This window comes from Topomyia yanbarensis, chromosome 2, assembly GCF_030247195.1.
Source record: "Topomyia yanbarensis strain Yona2022 chromosome 2, ASM3024719v1, whole genome shotgun sequence".
Classification (NCBI taxonomy): Eukaryota; Metazoa; Arthropoda; class Insecta; order Diptera; family Culicidae; genus Topomyia; species Topomyia yanbarensis.
The window spans coordinates 381583834-381601847 of record NC_080671.1 but is presented as its reverse complement, the minus strand read 5'-3'; the positions used below and the strand labels follow the sequence as shown (position 1 = coordinate 381601847).

Below are 18014 nucleotides of genomic sequence, written 5' to 3'. Positions count from 1 at the left end.
AACATTTTTCTAGGAATATAATTCTCTATTTACTGCTCAACAAGGACGAAATTGTAGTATGCCGTAAGAATTTAAAGGCCACTGAATAGTAAGATGAAATTGAAATAATGATTTAAGTTTACTAAATTGTATTAAAATTCCAGTTTTGAAGCGACAAATACACGGCTATCAAAAACAGAGGAACGTTCTTACTGGTCCTGAACATGCTCCTAGATGTGCTCAATTCCACCTCTAGGTGAATTAAATCAAGTTTTTCATATTATCTTGCAGACGAAGAGTGTAGCGTTACAGAATCAACCGTTTTCTTCAATATCAATCAATTTACTTATCAAGCGTAAAAGTAATATTTATGCTCCGACCACTCCTAGCAACTTTTTCTACCTCTGAAGGCAACAATCTTTATCTTACCAATTGCAATCTCATTTGCTAATGAATGCAAATTTCTTCATCTGCTTACCGCAAAACAATCAGTCAGAAATCGGGTCAATCGTTCTGAATCGAATTCATTTGAATCGACTCAATGGAGACGCGTGATATTTGACGTCAATCAGCTCTATTTGAAACGGTTGCCAATTGAGGCTAGTGTTTCATTTGATCCGGAAGCCGGCAACGAATAATGGTTGTGGCAAAGAAATTTCCAACTACGGCTGTTCGGCTTATCGCTGTGTAGGTACATCACCAGTCAGTTCTTGAAAGTTTCTTGCTTTTTACTTCAATCCCACCAATGAAATGTAATTTCTCTTCCGTGGTTGCTTCCGTAACAGTCTATTTGTATGCTTCAGTGAACTTTGCTGATTCTTAAGCAGGTGTTGGCACTGGTTTGGTTTTTGTTGGCGAAAAGCGACTATTTTAACTGTCTCAAATTTCAATCAAATAAAATTGTTATGATATAATTTTTAGATTGATATTTTTCGGGTATCTAGTCTAGTCTAGTCTAGTCTACACATACACAGCCAATACATGTAGGGATCCTGGAAAATTGTGGACGTTCGTCCACAATTTTTCTTGTCATTATTAATGTTTGTGGCACATATTGAATATGACACAAGCATTAAAGCGGCCAGGCCAACTGTGCAGCGTACAAAATAAAGATGATTCAAAATTATACGGCAATCAAATTATTCGTTCAATGAATAATTTAATCAACGTATTATTTTGAACCTTGAATAAGGAAGAAACGTGGACAACCGTACACAACCGTTTCAATTTGATGGGGGTTTGATAAATCGTTGGAAGTGACTTTGCTAAGAGGGTTAATGTCACTCCTTTGGTCCTAGGCTCCTGGGATGGGACAGAAGTATTTAGCCCTGCCCTGGCTAATGAGCCAGGGTTATAGCGCCCTTACTCGCTCTCTGAAACATTAGAGAAAATTGGCGAATCTGGTTAATTAGTAGTAATATAAACAAAAACGCATAAAAAATACAACCAACAGACAACTCACCTTCGACAAAAATCCATATAGGACTTCTACGTCCTAATAGGCAATACAGGATCATGAAAACAGAAACCTTCCGGAACGTTCCGGAACGCATTTCCTCCACATTTTGTGAAAAAAATTAAGAAAATTTTCGTAACGCCGGAATGTACTAAAAGTCGCATTCACACGTTTATAACACTCGTTCGCCAAAATTTAGAATTTATCGTTTGTTATCTCAGTTTGCAGAAAGCAAGTAGGAAACATAAAATACAGCTTATTTCAAAGGAGATGAAAATATCGACCAGTACCCACTACAAATAATACATAAGAAAAGGATTTAATTTTTGGTTATTGCGTTTTAGGGCCCCAGCGGCTCACAGTGATCACCTTCCATACAAAAGTCGGACAAAACCTCAAATCTGGCCCGAATTTGATGAAAACTTCACATTAGGGTAATTTTGTGACGCTGAATTCATATTTGATGTTTATTTTTGGTTTTTTATTTCCTCAAAATTTTGGCACTTAGGGTGGTTCGAAAATTCAACATTTACAAATATAAAGTGCACTATTTCCAAAAATTCATTTTCAAAAAATTAGGTGCGGTGAATTTTTTAGCAGAACACACATTTTTTCAATTGTTGATAATGATAAGACACATCTATAAATTATATTGCGAACCCTGAGTAGTCAAAGGCTACCATGCGTCTCCTTCAGACGTATCATGCAAAATCACCTTTTTTCATATCTCGGGGCAGAAAGGGGCAAAACAAGATATTCATTTTCGGAAAGTACACTAATTTTCAAGTATCGTGAACAACAAGCGATCTTTCCGAACCGTTTCAAAAAAAAGTACAGCCACTTTGAACATTATAACTTTAAACTATTGCTCAATTTATTATTTGTTTTTCATGTCTGAGCAAGAAGAAAGGCTTGTATCGACTAAATCGAATGGCAGCTATAAGTCCAGCGAATAACCTTTCACATGAAATCAGTTTGACCCCAATTGGAATCTTAACTAAAAAGATATATTCATTTGAATAACTTAGGTTTGAAAATAGTTTTCCTCATAATTTATCATCTATTTCACCTTTGAAGTCATGTAAAAAATCGTACTATCGTCCTCGGGACTTAATATTTCGAGAAGACTCTATTCAACATGTTAAGAAACAGAGAAAAATGTTTAATCATGAAAAATCAAATATAAAATTTTGAGGTTTTGTCCGGCTAGGCGACACTGTGCGGCTGTTCGTTCAGTGGGCCATATGCACGACTTCCGGAGGGTTAATAATTATCACGAAAAGTACCTGTAAATTACATTTAAGATGATTCTAAAATTACATTTAAGACATTCTAATGTAATTCAGATCATTGTGGAAGGGCACACAAGCACCCAATCATTCTAATCAACGGAAACCTTCTGCTGTAGACGCATTCAAAATTTTGCATCCTTTTCTCTGCCAGGTAAGAGTATGATGAATAATATAAAATAAAATTGTACTTCCTTTTGTATGGTCGCTTCCTGTAAATGCTTCCTCATTTTAAACTTCCAAATAACACCACTCGCGAATAATTTTCCTCCAAGCTTTTTCTCGCACTGGCTATCACTCGTATCGGATTCTGTGTTTCACCACCAGGCTTGCGGTCACCGAGAATACCTCGAAAAAATTCTGGGGATCTGAACCCACAATGCAGGAAACAAATGAAAAAAATATCACGAAAAAATTTGTCGAGAAAAACGAACTGTCTTAAATGAGTCCACGCCTACTAATCTCTTTCGTCAACATGATTTTGTTTATTCTTAGATTGATATTTTTCGGGTATCCTAATCAAAACATTTCTAATGCTTACGTTTCAGCTTACTTTTAATGATTTTTTTGACATCCTCAGACATTTAGCCTTATGTGTCTCTTGATTATTTGGGAGAATCGAATTTTATTAGGTGCTAGTGGGGACACATTCTTGAAAGTGGGGGCAAAAGGTCAGCTTTAATATTTGAAGTTGCCCATAAAAGACTATTAGGCCATTTTCTTTTTGAAGTTCAGTGACTACAGATCATGAATAGGCTACCGATGTCTTCAATTCGAATTGTGGGCTTTACGTTTACACCTTCCATCAGATTTTGTAACACTGTTGTGCGCAATTTATTTGATGGTGGACGCCTATTTACTTTGAGCTGTTTCTCAATTCCAACTACTTTCTTAGTTTTCTTGAGATTCCGCCTAACGGTTGCCCGAATTTTTTCAACTCAGGCGACTTTGGAGCGTTTTTGTCCTTGGGTACGACATGCATATTGTTTAGTTACCGTTTCTAAGCCATTTTCCCTTATTGACAGCATGATAGGTAGAGTGACAGGGAAAAATGACCGCTATTGGCCCACCCCTGAGTCGATTCCTAGTCCCACAAGGAGTACTTGTTCCAAATTTGAAGTGAATCGGACAAGTCTAGCTACCGGACCAACGTGCTTGAAGTTTGTATGAGATTTTTCGACCATTTACATGGAGAAAACCAACTAATTCGCCATTTTGCCGCTAGGTGGCACTGTATGCATCGTATTATCACTGTAAGTGAAAATAAGAAAGATAATTTAATTGTCTACAACTTTGTCGAAGACTGCTAGTTAATCCGGCTTTGTTAAAAGAAGCTATTAAACGAAGTGATGTCTGAGTCAGTTTTCTATGGGGCCTAGCAGTGCATGGTTGTGTATCAGTACTCGATTCACAACGAACTAAACATTTTTGTTAAATAACGGTTAGATTTAGCTCAATAGTATGTTCAGAAGAGTTGTAGTAAATAATACGAGTCATGTTTTGGTTAGAAAATTTTAGTTCCACATTGTACCGCATAGAGGGTGCCAACACTAACTTTTCAATGGAAATAGATAGATATTAAGTTGCTTCTACAAAGTTGTAGAGCAGCCATTTTTCAATAATTCTTCCGAACATTTCGATATTCTATCTCTCTTCTATGAAAAGTTAGTGCTGGCGCCCTCTATGCGGTCACGGTTGGAACTAAAAATTTTCAACCAAAACATGACTTGTGTTATTTACTACAATTCTTCTGAACATATTATTAAGCTAAATCTAACGGTTATTTTACAAAAATGTATAGTTCGTGGGAATCGAGTACTGATACACAACCATGCACTATTAGGCCCCATGCAAAACTGACTCAGACATCACTTCGTTAAAAGTTTAATAACTTCTTTTAACAAAGCCTGATTGACAAGCAGTCTTCGACAAAGTTCAAAATAGGCAACAAGCGTTCTTGCAAACATTTCTTGACATACATATCTTGGTTGACAGTGCAAGTTGACACGAAAATTTCGCTGACCAGCCCACATCTGCAAACCGCCTTCCAGTTGAAATATTTTTTTTCGGAAGCTTTAACAGTGCTTTCTGCTAAAATTTTGTCAACCGTTCTTTTGCCGGTAGCCGTGAGGAGCCTTATGACCTGGAAGATGTTTGAAATCTGCCTTGAAGTAGGCTTCACCGTCCATTACGATGGAATTTATTTTGGTCAACAATATTGTGTACAACTTACCCGCTCTTGCTTCAGCCTTCATGTTTTGCTTGTTATCTACGTTGACAGCCTGGTTCATTTCAAGGCATTTTGTACTGTTGTTTGTGATATACCCAATTTGTTGCCGACATCTTTAATAAGTTTGGATTACGTTTGAAATTTCTGGTCATTATCCTTCCGTTTACAATGGACTTCTGATTTCTGTTTCCTTCTACGTGGGAGTCTGATTATCATAGATACACGGTCGGAGTACAGGGTTACGAAGGCAATAATAGAGCAGGTCAAATGAATTTCTCATCACTTGAACACCGCAGTGAATGTTCTGTGCTTCTGATTCACTGGCCCCCAATTGAATCCTCTTTGACCCCTTTGGCATCTAAGATAAATTTTATTTGAATCGTGTGGTTACGGAGTTACGAGTTGAAGAGTTCGGTCACACATCAAATTTCCTTATATAACGTGGTATCACCTGGATGTTTAGCAGGCGCAAAAATCATTAAAATATTTTCTAAATTACTGGAATTCTGGCTCACTGATGTCCTATTAAAGTGTTTGTGTCCACTTTGGTCACCTACGATGGAACCAAAAGCTTCGAGGAAGTGATAAAGTCCTTGATTAAAATACATATCCCTCTGAGATGGCAGACTAGACTGTCCAAAATATAGTCTCGATTGGCAACTATAGCATTTTATAGAATTTCACTTAGATCGGAGTTTTAGTTCCGGAGTTATGAGCTAAGAATGCGTTTTCGCATATGTTTTTGTTATCAAGGGGAATCTTCAAAAGATACGACTGTCGACTTGGCACGTAATACTGTCCGATTAATACTGTTCATCGTCCTTCGTCGTTCGTATCTCCGTGCTTCCGTCCTTCCGGGGCCATCGTTGGATATTTGGGAGGGATTGTGCTCTTGCATCTCTTCCTATCTTGTGAAAATTTTAGAATGGAACTTGAAGTATTTTACAAGATATTTCAATTATAACAGGCCTATCACTGGGCGTTTTGTGTAATATTGTTGTTCGGTATGGAGTATGGTAATAGTAAGGTCACGTCCGTCGTCCGTTCCTACCTCTTTTCCAGACCTGTCCACTACCTTGGCTGATTCCGGTTCCCGGAGGATGTTCCTTGATAAAAATGTGTCTACTTTATCGAAACTAAAGCGACCGATAAGAGCGTGCGTTTATTCGTAAGTGCCGTATGAATAGGAATGACAATGATATATATTTCTGGCCTGTTAAGGTTGGCGATACCGAGTGAAAAAAAGTAATCTAGATCTGTAGTTGATAGCGACGAGTAGTTTAACCACACACAGTATCACCCCAATATTTTGCATATAGGTTCAGATTGAACATAACCGGCCACCTAGAAATATTTATCCTTAATGCTTACTATACATCTCGAGTTCAAATAACTTATTTCTATCTTAAACTATAAAATTTTCATCATGCTGCTTGACCGGCATCTCCGACATCATCTCTTCAGGTCCAGGTTGATGATGATTAAACGATTCATAGTACCATCCGATGACGTTCGTTGAGATTATGAAAAATATAAGACCGGTAGCACTTTTTGAGTACATTTAAATATTGGAATGCCAATTACCTGAAAAAGGCCTTTTCAATGCCTTGAATTTTTAAATCCATCCGGAACTATACTGCAACTGCGCGGGAATTGCCATTGCAATCAGTTGTTCTTTCAGCTGTTGACTCCACGTCGATATCCCAAGGCAAAAGACAAATCTTGTTGGTGGAGCGTTGGAGGATTCCGGTTGAAGTACGTAGAGTTACTACTCTGGTTGTTTCGTCTTTTCCAGGATGAATGCTTATCACTCTCGCGAGTGACCAGTGAATCGGAGGTAGTTGCTCGTCTTTGAGAACCACAATATTTCCGACCTTAATATCAACTTTAATCGGATTGCGTTTATACTGCTGGTTTAATTCATTTAAATATTCCGTCCTCCATCGACTCCAAAAACTCTGGACCCTTGCTTGGATGCGCTGATAACGATTCAAACGGTTTTCATGGACGGAGCGGTAATCAAAATCTGGCAAAGATTGCAAGCTTCGGGTTATGGCAAGGTGCGCTGGAGTTAAAGCTTGCAGATCATTTGGATCATCATTTAAGGCAGTCAATGGGCGTGAGTTCATGCATCCCTCAATTTGTGCAAGAACTGTTGTTAAATCCTCGTGGTTCATAGAAGATCGCCCCAACTGTCGGATAAGATGACGTTTCGCTACCTTGACTGCGGCCTCCCAAAGTCCTCCGAAGTTGGGAGCCCGCGGGGGAATGAAGTGCCATTGGATGCCCTTATCGGCTAGAAAGGTGATTATATGATTTTTACTAGTATCAGTGTGCAGAATTTGATAAAGTCTGTGCAACTCATTTGCGGCACCGACAAAATTCCGACCATTATCGGAATAAATGTGTTGCGGTTTTCCGCGCCGAGCCATGAAACGTCGCAGAGCGGAAATAAATGCCGATGTAGATAGATCCCCTACTAGCTCTATATGGACCGCCTTCGATGCTAGACATACGAATATTGCAATATATGCTTTTATTGGAGCAGCTCTTCGTGATAACGGTTTTAGGTAGACGGGCCCACAATAATCCACACCCGTACAAGCAAACGCTTCACTGGATGAAACCCTTGCGATTGGCAACTGACCTATTGGTTGCTCGATTGGTTTTGGATTCGCTCGAAAGCAGTTGTAGCATGATCGAGTAGCACTTCGTACGGCCCTTCTGCCGCTGAGTGGCCAAAACTCGTCCCGAACTATCGACAATGTAACGTTAATTCCACTGTGGAACAAAGTTTCATGATGATGCTTGATTATCAGCCTTGTGAAGGGATGAAACCCTGGAATAACCATGGGATGCTTTCGCCCGAATGACTCTCGTGAGTTTGACAACCGGCCACCAACTCGTATTAGTCCCTCCGAATCCAAATATGGACTAAGTAATTGTAGCCGGGATTGTTTAGTAACACGATTTCCTTTCCGCAAACATTTAATCTCCTCTGGAAAGAATTCAGATTGCACTAACTTCACTAATGTTTTCTTAGCTGCTTCTATTTCGTCGATCGTGAGAATGGGTTCCTGGATCCGCTCACCTTTATGCTCGTCTCTCAATCGACTGTTTTGAGCAAAACGTCGGAGGTATCCAACAACATGTACAAGTAGGCGAAAGGTAGAAAAACGAGTGAATAAGTGAGACTGCGAGTTAATATTTGTTGAAAGTACAATATGCCGGCGTTCTGTTTCGAAACCAAGAGGTTGCTCAAATTGTGTTGGTTGCTCAGACCATCCTTGCCTTGCGTGTAGCATCCATATGGGTCCGAATTTCCACTTTTCACACTTTACCAGTTCATTTGGAGTCATTCCCCGTGACAATAGATCTGCAGGATTATCGACTCCTGCCACATGAAGCCATTTGCAACCATGGGTTAGTGTTTGGACTTCTGAAATCCGATTGGCTACATAAGCTTTCCAAAGGTGAGGAGACGTCTGCAGCCATCGCAAAACAATCGTAGAGTCCGACCAGAAAACCACTTCGTCGAATTTTGTTTCCAAGCTTCTATTCACCTTGTCGAACAAACGAGCGGCTACTACGGCCGCGCACAGCTCCAGCCGGGGAATGGTTATTCTTTGTAAAGGCGCCACGCGCGCCTTGGCGACCAGCAAGGTAACTGTGACAGCTCCACCCGTTGTCCAGGATCGCACGTACACACACGCGCCATAAGCTACCTCAGAGGCATCAGCAAAAATGTGCAGCTCCACATTTGTATGGTGGGGTGTGAGGACAAACCGATTTATGCTGAATGCCGATAAACTTGATAGTTGCGAGGTGTACTGTTCCCATTTCAGTTTTAGATTCGATGGGACTTCTTCATCCCATCCTAGGGGGAGTAGCCATAACTGCTGCATTAAAATTTTCGCGGTGATGGTGACTGGAGAAATTATCCCTAACGGATCATACAACTGTGCAATTGTAGACAAAATGTTCCGCTTGGTTGTTGGTCCCTCGCCGGTCTGCTTCACGTTTACCACGAGTCTGAAGACATCAAGTGCTGGCTCCCATAGAATGCCGAGCGTCTTTATGGATTCATCTGGATCGAGTTGGAGCTCGCTTTGAGTAGTGCGCAACTCTGGAGGTATATCTTGTAAGACTTCCTTGAAATTGGAGCACCACTTGCGCAGTCGAAATCCACCTTTATGTAGTAATTCACACATTTCATCGCGCAACTGGATTGCAGATTCTACAGACGGCGCCCCATGCAGAAAGTCATCGACATAGAACCCCTTTTTTATGGCTACTGCAGCTGCAGGGAAATCTCGTTCGTAGTCATCTGCTAAGCTATAGAGCGTGCGTATCGCTAAAAACGATGACGGAGCTAATCCATACGTAACGGTGCTTAATTGATATTCAGTGAGTTCTTCAGACGGATCAAATCGCCAAAAAATGCGCTGCAAGGGCTGGTCGTCTGGATGTACCAGTATTTGGCGGTACATCTTTTCTATATCCGCCACTATTGCCACGTGAAACAAACGAAATCGAAGAACGATGCTGATCAACTCGTCTTGCAAAACAGGGCCTACCTGTAGAAGATCATTTAAAGAATGCCCGCTGGTCGTTTTCGCTGATCCATCGAAAACCACGCGAATCTTCGTTGTAGTGCTTTCCTTTTTTATAACCGGGTGATGAGGAAGATAGAATGCTATGGCCTCGTTTTTTCCTTGATAAGGTATCGGATGCATGTGGCCCAATTGAAGGTACTCGGCCATGAAACTATTGTACTGCACGCGAAGTGGTGGATCTTTCTGCAATTTTGCTTCTAGACAATGGAAACGTCGAATGGCGACTGGTTTTGAATCACCTAAAAGATTTTCGAAACTCGATCGTTTAGGTAGCCTCACTACATATCTTCCATCTGAACTCCGTGTGGTGGTCGTAGAATAAAATTTCTCGCACTGTTGTTCCTCTACTGTCCAAGTAGTTGCAAAGTTTTCCTCGATCAGCCAGAAACGTTCTAGCTTCGCATCTAGAGCTTCCAATGTAATGGTGTTGCACGCCATACGTGCTCCTTGTTTGTCGACATCCGCTAACCCAGTTACCAACCATCCGAAATCACTTTCCACCAATACCGGCAGATTTTCTGACAGCCGGATGCGTCCATTTCGAATGAATGAAAAGTAATGTTCCGCTCCAATAACTAAGTCAATTTCTCCGGAAATATTGAAATTGGGATCGGCCAATTCTAGGTTACAAGAAATATTCCAATCTTCTACAGAAATCGTTTCTGCGGGAAGATCCGTCGTTACATTTTCCAATACTATGAAGTGAACGAGCTTACTGGTGCTGCCGCACCGCGATTTAATCCGAGCTGATACTGAGTGTTTAGCCGTTTTGACACTGTGGCCAATTCCACATATGTCCACGTAAATGTTGTGCCGTTTTAGCCGTAATCGTTTACACAGTCGTTCGCTTATTATGTTTGCTTGCGAGCATGAGTCCAGCAGAGCTCGAGCTGGTTGCTCCCTCCCCTGCGAATCACTGACCTTCAGACTTACAGTTGACAAAAAAACGTTCGTCTGCTTAAAAATAGATCCAACGTGTGAGTTGGATTGCACGCCGCAGTTGCTAACCAGTGAAGAAATGCGATTTGTTCCTGACGTGGAGGGAGTTTCTAATGAAGAGCAAGATTGCCTTCCGGACCCCGATTGCTCTAGATTTCCAAACCCAGGGTGAAGCATTGAATGGTGGCGCTTGGCACACGTTTTACATGTGAATTTCGATTTGCAGCCTCGAACAAAATGGTCATTTCGTAGGCAATTACTGCATAATGCTTTGTTGTTCACCAGTTCTAAGCGCTCCTTAAGCGGCATGCCATGGAACACGGAACAGCTGGTTAATAAATGACGCTGATTACAAGCAGGACATCCGCGGTACTGTGTCTTCTCTATAGCGGCGTGACTGACCATCTTAGGTGTTGGTCTCTTCATTGACGACTGAGAAACAGGATCGGAATGTTGTGAGCTACGATGATTATTGTTTACGGAAACTGATTCAAGTACTCGAGTTCTCTCGTGCAAAAAATCGACTAACTTCGCGAATGTCGGATGTTCTTCTTTTGCAGCGATTTCCTCCCAAGCTGTTAGTGTCAAATCGTCTAGTCGCGCTGTGAGAACTTCAACCAATAAAGAACTCCAATGCTCAACAGGCTCCTGTAATTGTTCCAGAATTTGAGTATGGCGTTGAAACTCGTCGACTATTGCATGCAGAGCCGAGGATGACTGCTTCTTAATCTTTGGATAGTCTAGCAGCGCTTGTATGTGTTTTTTCTTCAAAAGGTATTTGTTAGAATAACGATCCAGTAATGTCTGCCAAACAACAGCATAGTTTGCGGTCGTGATGGTAAGTGTTTCCGTCAGTCGCGCTGCTTCTCCTTTTAGTGAAGCCCTAAGATAATGAAATTTTTGGACTGTCGTCAGCTCGGTAGATGAGTGTATAAGTGCCAAAAACGTGTCGTGGAATGTTAGCCAATCATTAAAGTCTCCACTGAATTCTGGCAGTTTAATCGTGGGCAACTTAATATTCGATAAACCGGTATTAGCAATGACCGGTGCTTGGTCGCTTGGAATCGGTACTTGGACCATAGCGGCTTGTGGCATCTTCGTTATCAAGTTTGCTTTCACCCGAAAGTAAAGTTCCTCGAACCTGGCCCTTGTTCGTAAATTTGCCTTCAAGAACTGATCCGTATCATCCAATACCTCGTATTCAGTTTGAATCGTCTCGAACAGCTCGAAATATTTTTCCAACCGTTCCAGTCGCAACGGCAGTTCGCCTACGTCCCTTTCTGGATCATAGTTGTCCGAAAACTCCGCAATGCGATCCACTGAATCCATTATGTTTCGACGTTTTAACTCCTTCTGCTTCAACTTCTTGTCGGATGCCATGCCGAACTGCACTCCGCGCGCTTGTTGGGAAATCAATCTGGTGCCTGTCTTTAGTAGGCCTTGTAAAATTATTGTACCCGACGATTGTGAGGTTATGGCTCAGCCCTCCACATGGACGAAGTAAGAGGAGATTTCGAGGTTAACTCCTGTGACCACCAATCCTGGTCACGGCACCAATGTTCGGTATGGTAATAGTAAGGTCACGTCCGTCGTCCGTTCCTACCTCTTTTCCAGACCTGTCCACTACCTTGGCTGATTCCGGTTCCCGGAGGATGTTCCTTGATAAAAATGTGTCTACTTTATCGAAACTAAAGCGACCGATAAGAGCGTGCGTTTATTCGTAAGTGCCGTATGAATAGGAATGACAATGATATATATTTCTGGCCTGTTAAGGTTGGCGATACCGAGTGAAAAAAAGTAATCTAGATCTGTAGTTGATAGCGACGAGTAGTTTAACCACACACAGTATCACCCCAATATTTTGCATATAGGTTCAGATTGAACAATTGTCTTGTTTCATGTTTATAATTGTAATATCTTGCAAAGTATTGTGATATCCGCTCCCAAATTTCCACGTAATCTTTTTAAGATGATACTTAATATCTAAAGAAAATATTAAATTAAAAAATAGTTCAACTTTAAAATAATTCAATTTGTTTCTAATAATTGCTGATTTCATAAGTTATGTAACAAAAAAAAATGTAATTTTTTCCATAACGTATTTGGTCGCACCACCTCCGGTGAATCCGGATCTCTTGGATAGCAATTACCCAGTACTAGTATTGACCAACCTCTAACAAATGCGTTTTGAAATTCTAGCAATATGGAGTCACAAATGGTTTTGGATATGTATTAGTCTGAATTAGGTATTAAAATTTATAGTTTGAAGAAGAGTGTTAGGTAGCAGGGCAGTTAAAACTTAAAATTATTTGAACAAAGCCCACTCACTCTCTTCCTATTTATCACACATAAAAGTTCTCTCTGATAAAATTAAAAATATTCTGCATCAAATTGCTAGGAAATATTTCAATAATAAAAATGACTTACTACTGCTTGTGGAATTGAAAAAGACATCGTCAAACTATATGCATTTCCAGAGTTCACCAGACAGAAAGATCGCATTCAGAAAAGATGTGCCTTTTCACGACATCCTTATCTCGCTGTCTATCTCATTTGCAATGGCTTTTTCCCGATGAATGAATGAGTCAATTTTTGCATACAACTTGTAACTGGATTTCGCAGTGCAACCGCAGAACTACCCCTTAGTCGACTCCGCCACTCCGCCCGGTGCCGCTGCTCGCAGGACGAGTAGCAGCATGATTCTGTAAAATCCTACTTTCGGCGGACGAAATTTTCGCAGGTCCCAAATTACAAATTTCCGGATTGTAGTAACTGCAGTGGCACAGCTCCTCCTAATTACGTTCGGATCGGTTCATTTGGCAGCTTTTCTCACATTTTCCAGCACAACACCCTCCCATTTTATGAGGCTGCTGTTTTCGTTGCGATATGCATGGGTGGATGGTGAACGCCACCGAATAAGCCTTGTTTTGTGGTTGTTCAGTAACTTTTAGTTGCGTGGAAGTTTTTTTTTCGCCACGGTGCACGAAAGAAACTGCACTGATTCTAAAGTTTTTGCCTATGGGGCGAGTTTTCCGTCGAAGGCGATGGTAAAAGTGTAATTGAGAAAGTTTCTTTCTTGGGACTCGTACTCGGTGAACTGATTAAGAAGATGCGCTGAAATTCGATCGTGTTTTTTGGGTGCGCCTGCACAAGACGTCATTGAGAAACAAGTATTCGCGAAAATTTGGTTAATAAATATAATGGTACTTAACTCAATAATGCCACTACACAATTTGGCTACAGTCGTAGTTATTTTGAGCTCTAACAATTGAGATAATTATTCAATTAATTTTCCACTGCGTTTAATTTTGCAAGGGTTATTCATCATCGGGAATACTTTTCTTTTATCAAGTCAGAATCTTAGAATTGCAACTCCAACGTTATGTCATGGGGGTGTCTTCATGAAGATAACCGATCTATCTTACTGCATGGTTTTTGCGATTTCGATACAAACATCTAGAAAACGGAAGAAATGACACGAATTCCTACACAACCAGCGCTGAAAAACGCGGATATTCGCGTCGTTTCGTTGACGGGTTAACGAGAGAAACAATGTGTCGTTTGGTGACTAGGCCCTACGTTGTGTATTCGATTCAACCTTTGATTGGAATACAAAGAACCAAGAATCGTTTTTCGGCGGGAGCAGCATTTTATGTAGATCCACAGCGTGGAAAGGACTCGTTGTATTTCCCCGTAGAAAATATGGAAGCTATCGAGTCCATTATCTGAAATATTATACCAGATTACCTTGGTTTGGGATCTTTCGCATTGCTCCATTCCAGGAAACGAGGAGGAGCACACTTAGATTAGAATGGTAATAAGAAGGCGGATACTTAGCCATTAGAAGGTCATGTTTCTGAGAGATCGTTTAGCTTCATCGAGTTTTTAAGTATTTCTTGTTATAAAACACTTAAAAAATAGCAAATTTCGTAAAACAATACAAATTAATGAATCCAAAAGTTATTAACAAACCTCTCTGGGGATGAGGGTCGTGATTTCATTCGGGTGATATTTCGAGTTATATCCATTTATCATTCATTGGATGCGCATCTCCGGAGTATTGGAGTCGTGGAGAGCGGTTTCTGCGCTTGTGGTAACGATTATCGCGGCATTACATGAGTCTGGTCATGCGCCAATTATTAACTTTTATTCATACCTTTGGCTTAATTTGATCTATAAACAATCGGTGAGATGCATTTTAAAGGAAATGAGATTCCCTGAATCTAGAAAAAATAGTCATATTTGGTTACAGTGTTGCCAACTATGGTATATTTCCAGTTTAAAACTTAAGCTGCATTTTTCTCACAATGCGTGTATTTTTGCTTCGAAAATGATCATGCCATTATGTTTCTCGGATAGTTTTACATATAAAAACATCTTATACATCAAAATATCCCCAATCATTCCCAGACACAGTCATTTGAAGCAAAAAATTGAAAATTTCTCAGCACGTTTCTCGTTATATCTCAGTAACCAAGCAGAATGTTAAAATTCTAGAAACGACACTTTGTAGAGATTTTTTAAACAAGTGATGTGGCATATCTAAATTTACCCCAAAATGGCGTTTGATAGATAGCACAACAGCGACGATTTATGATGATATGAAATTGATCTTCCGTTTTCTAAAAAAAATCAAGTTTGAATTTCTTTTTTTTCCAGCCATTGTTGTCAGCCCTTCTTCGCTTTTTCTGATACGGTCTCTGCTTTTTTGATGCTGGAATCAATCCCTCTTTTGCCTTCCTTATAAAAAACATAGACTAAAAATATTTGATAAAAAATGCAATAATTTTTTGTTGGATATCGATTGAACTTCTTGTTTGAAGATGCAGATGTGTCTAAATTTATTCCCCTTACCATTATTATGAAACATAACTTCAAATTTCAATCGAATCTTAATTATTATTCCCTATTTTCAGGAAAATTAAAGTGTAAAGCAAAGGTTTCCATTCCATATTTCCATATTTAAGAGTTTATTACGTTGTTCGTGTCTACTACTAGAGTTGGGTTATACGAGACACTTGGCAGCGAGGTCGATAAGACTACCAAACTAGTTGACAAAAATCTTGCAAAAGTTTGACAGGCAACGGGTAAATTTCGGTAATTTTAGGCAGGGGATTCTAAAAACAAATATTTTTCGTAAACTACGATGCCACCATGTGTTCTCGTCAATATGAAATGATTGAGCTCATTTATACTTATATATTCTAGTTAATTTGGTGTTCTGCTTATGGAACCATTTAGCAAGTTTTACGTTAAGAGCAAGATATCAGTAGGGGAGAATGAGGACACTTGATCCTTGGGGATATCTCATAATCTATACATCAAAAGTTACCACAATATAAAAAGAAAATGATATATTTGGTCGTTTATGATGTTTTAAAAACAAATCTAATGTATAACATTTGGTTCAGAAAAATTGCACAATATTTTAGAAAACATGTGTTTAAATCCATATCGAAGATCTTTTTACAAATGTTTTAAACGGTTGTATGAGATAGGTGATCTAATTATATATGAATATTTTCAAGTACGATTACTTTCTAAGGGCTTTTGTCTAGAAAAAAATGTTTTTCGAATAAAAAGTTTCACCACACATACAAAAAATAAACAAATTTTGTTCTCCTCATACAATACGTATCTTTGATCCCTGTTACATTGGGTACACTTGATCCCTATCATTAGTTCTCTCAAACACGTTGGAAATGTATAGAAATAGAAAAACATTATTTTCATAAAGTGCCTGGCACTACTAATTGATCTAAAATGTTTTTTCCGTGAAGAAATTATGGTATAACTCACTGAAGGTTGGAAAAGCCAGTTTAACAGCACTGATTTACCGAAAATTCTTGTCTTGACTTTCTACTGTGATTAAAGTTTGTCCTGTATATAAAAAGGTAGCATAATTAATTAATTTGTCAGGACAGGTAATTAGCTGAACATTCGTCTATTAGTCATAATGTGATTTGTTTCTTTAGCCCTAGTAGGCAGGGGATCAAGTTACCACACGTTTTTACAAAAAACCTCATTTTGGCCACGGCTCACAGAAACGAGGCTTGCTACTCCGCGAACTGACAGTTTTTGGTGACGTCAGAGAAATCGTTGAGATAAATTATCGGATATCTCGAAAGTTGATAATTAACAATACTTAAGCTCTTACGGTGGAAAATATTATGTGTAATGGATTCTTGATGTAAATTACGCCATAATTACACTAGACACTAGAGTGGGACACGGTTGTATGAAAAAAATAAAAGTTGGCTCCGAGTAACTTTTTGGGTCCCATTTAGCTCCCAGAACAACTCTGCTAATTTTAAACTCGATCGGTGAAACTATATTTTTGCGCCCGCTGTTTAAAGTTTACATGGGATTTCGTATGGGGAAATCGTCCGTTGCAAATTAATTCGTCCAAGAGTCGCCCGTTACCTCCTAAAAATAAATAGATGTTTAGTTCTAATAGGAAATTTGTTAAGGAAACAAATTATAGAAGACTGTGAAACGATCTGATGAAAAAACCGATTGATGCCCTGAAGATCGATGAAAATTTCACTTTGCATAGCATCACTGCTGCTGACGATCAAATTATATGCAAAAATTTTAACTTTCTCCCATTTGCATTTGCCATTTGGCCCATTTGCCGTTTTGCTCATTTGCCGTTTTGCCCATTTGCCATTTTTCCCATTTGCCATTTTTCCCATTTGCCATTTTACCCATTTGCCAATATGCCATTTTGCCCATTTGCCTTTTTACCATTTTGCCCTTTTGCCCATTTGTTCATTTGCCCTTTTACTCTTTGGCTTTCTACATTTTCACCTTTTTGCGTTGCGAAGCACGGTCCTATTCGTATATTGCATACTATATTTATATTTATATTTATATTTATATTTATATTTATATTTATATTTATATTTATATTTATATTTATATTTATATTTATATTTATATTTATATTTATATTTATATTTATATTTATATTTATATTTATATTTATATTTATATTTATATTTATATTTATATTTATATTTATATTTATATTTATATTTATATTTATATTTATATTTATATTTATATTTATATTTATATTTATATTTATATTTATATTTATATTTATATTTATATTTATATTTATATTTATATTTATATTTATATTTATATTTATATTTATATTTATATTTATATTTATATTTATATTTATATTTATATTTATATTTATATTTATATTTATATTTATATTTATATTTATATTTATATTTATATTTATATTTATATTTATATTTATATTTATATTTATATTTACTTAAGTTGAAGAAAGTTATTCGAAAAACTTTAGAAAAAATAATCAATGTTCTCCCGTTTTACGGTATGCAAAATCACAACTAAACGTGTATTGCTATTTTGAGTCTAATATTGACTCTGTAGTTTGCAAACGAAACTCCCGAAAGATTTGAAACAACCGTAAAACTGATTAATTCATGAACCTATTACAAGAACTCTGAGGTTTTTTCGAA

General features: G+C 38.5%; 1 protein-coding gene across 1 annotated transcript; it reads right to left on the bottom strand.

The window, feature by feature from the left end:
* Positions 1–2495: 2495 nt before the first annotated feature.
* LOC131680793 (uncharacterized) lies at positions 2496–11889 on the bottom strand. Its single transcript, XM_058961503.1, has 4 exons — positions 11039–11889; positions 10770–10969; positions 8518–10601; positions 2496–2564 (listed from the first exon to the last, which is right to left on the bottom strand). Exons 1-4 carry the CDS (start codon positions 11887–11889, stop codon positions 2496–2498), a joined length of 3204 nt encoding a protein of 1067 aa, XP_058817486.1.
* Positions 11890–18014: the final 6125 nt, after the last annotated feature.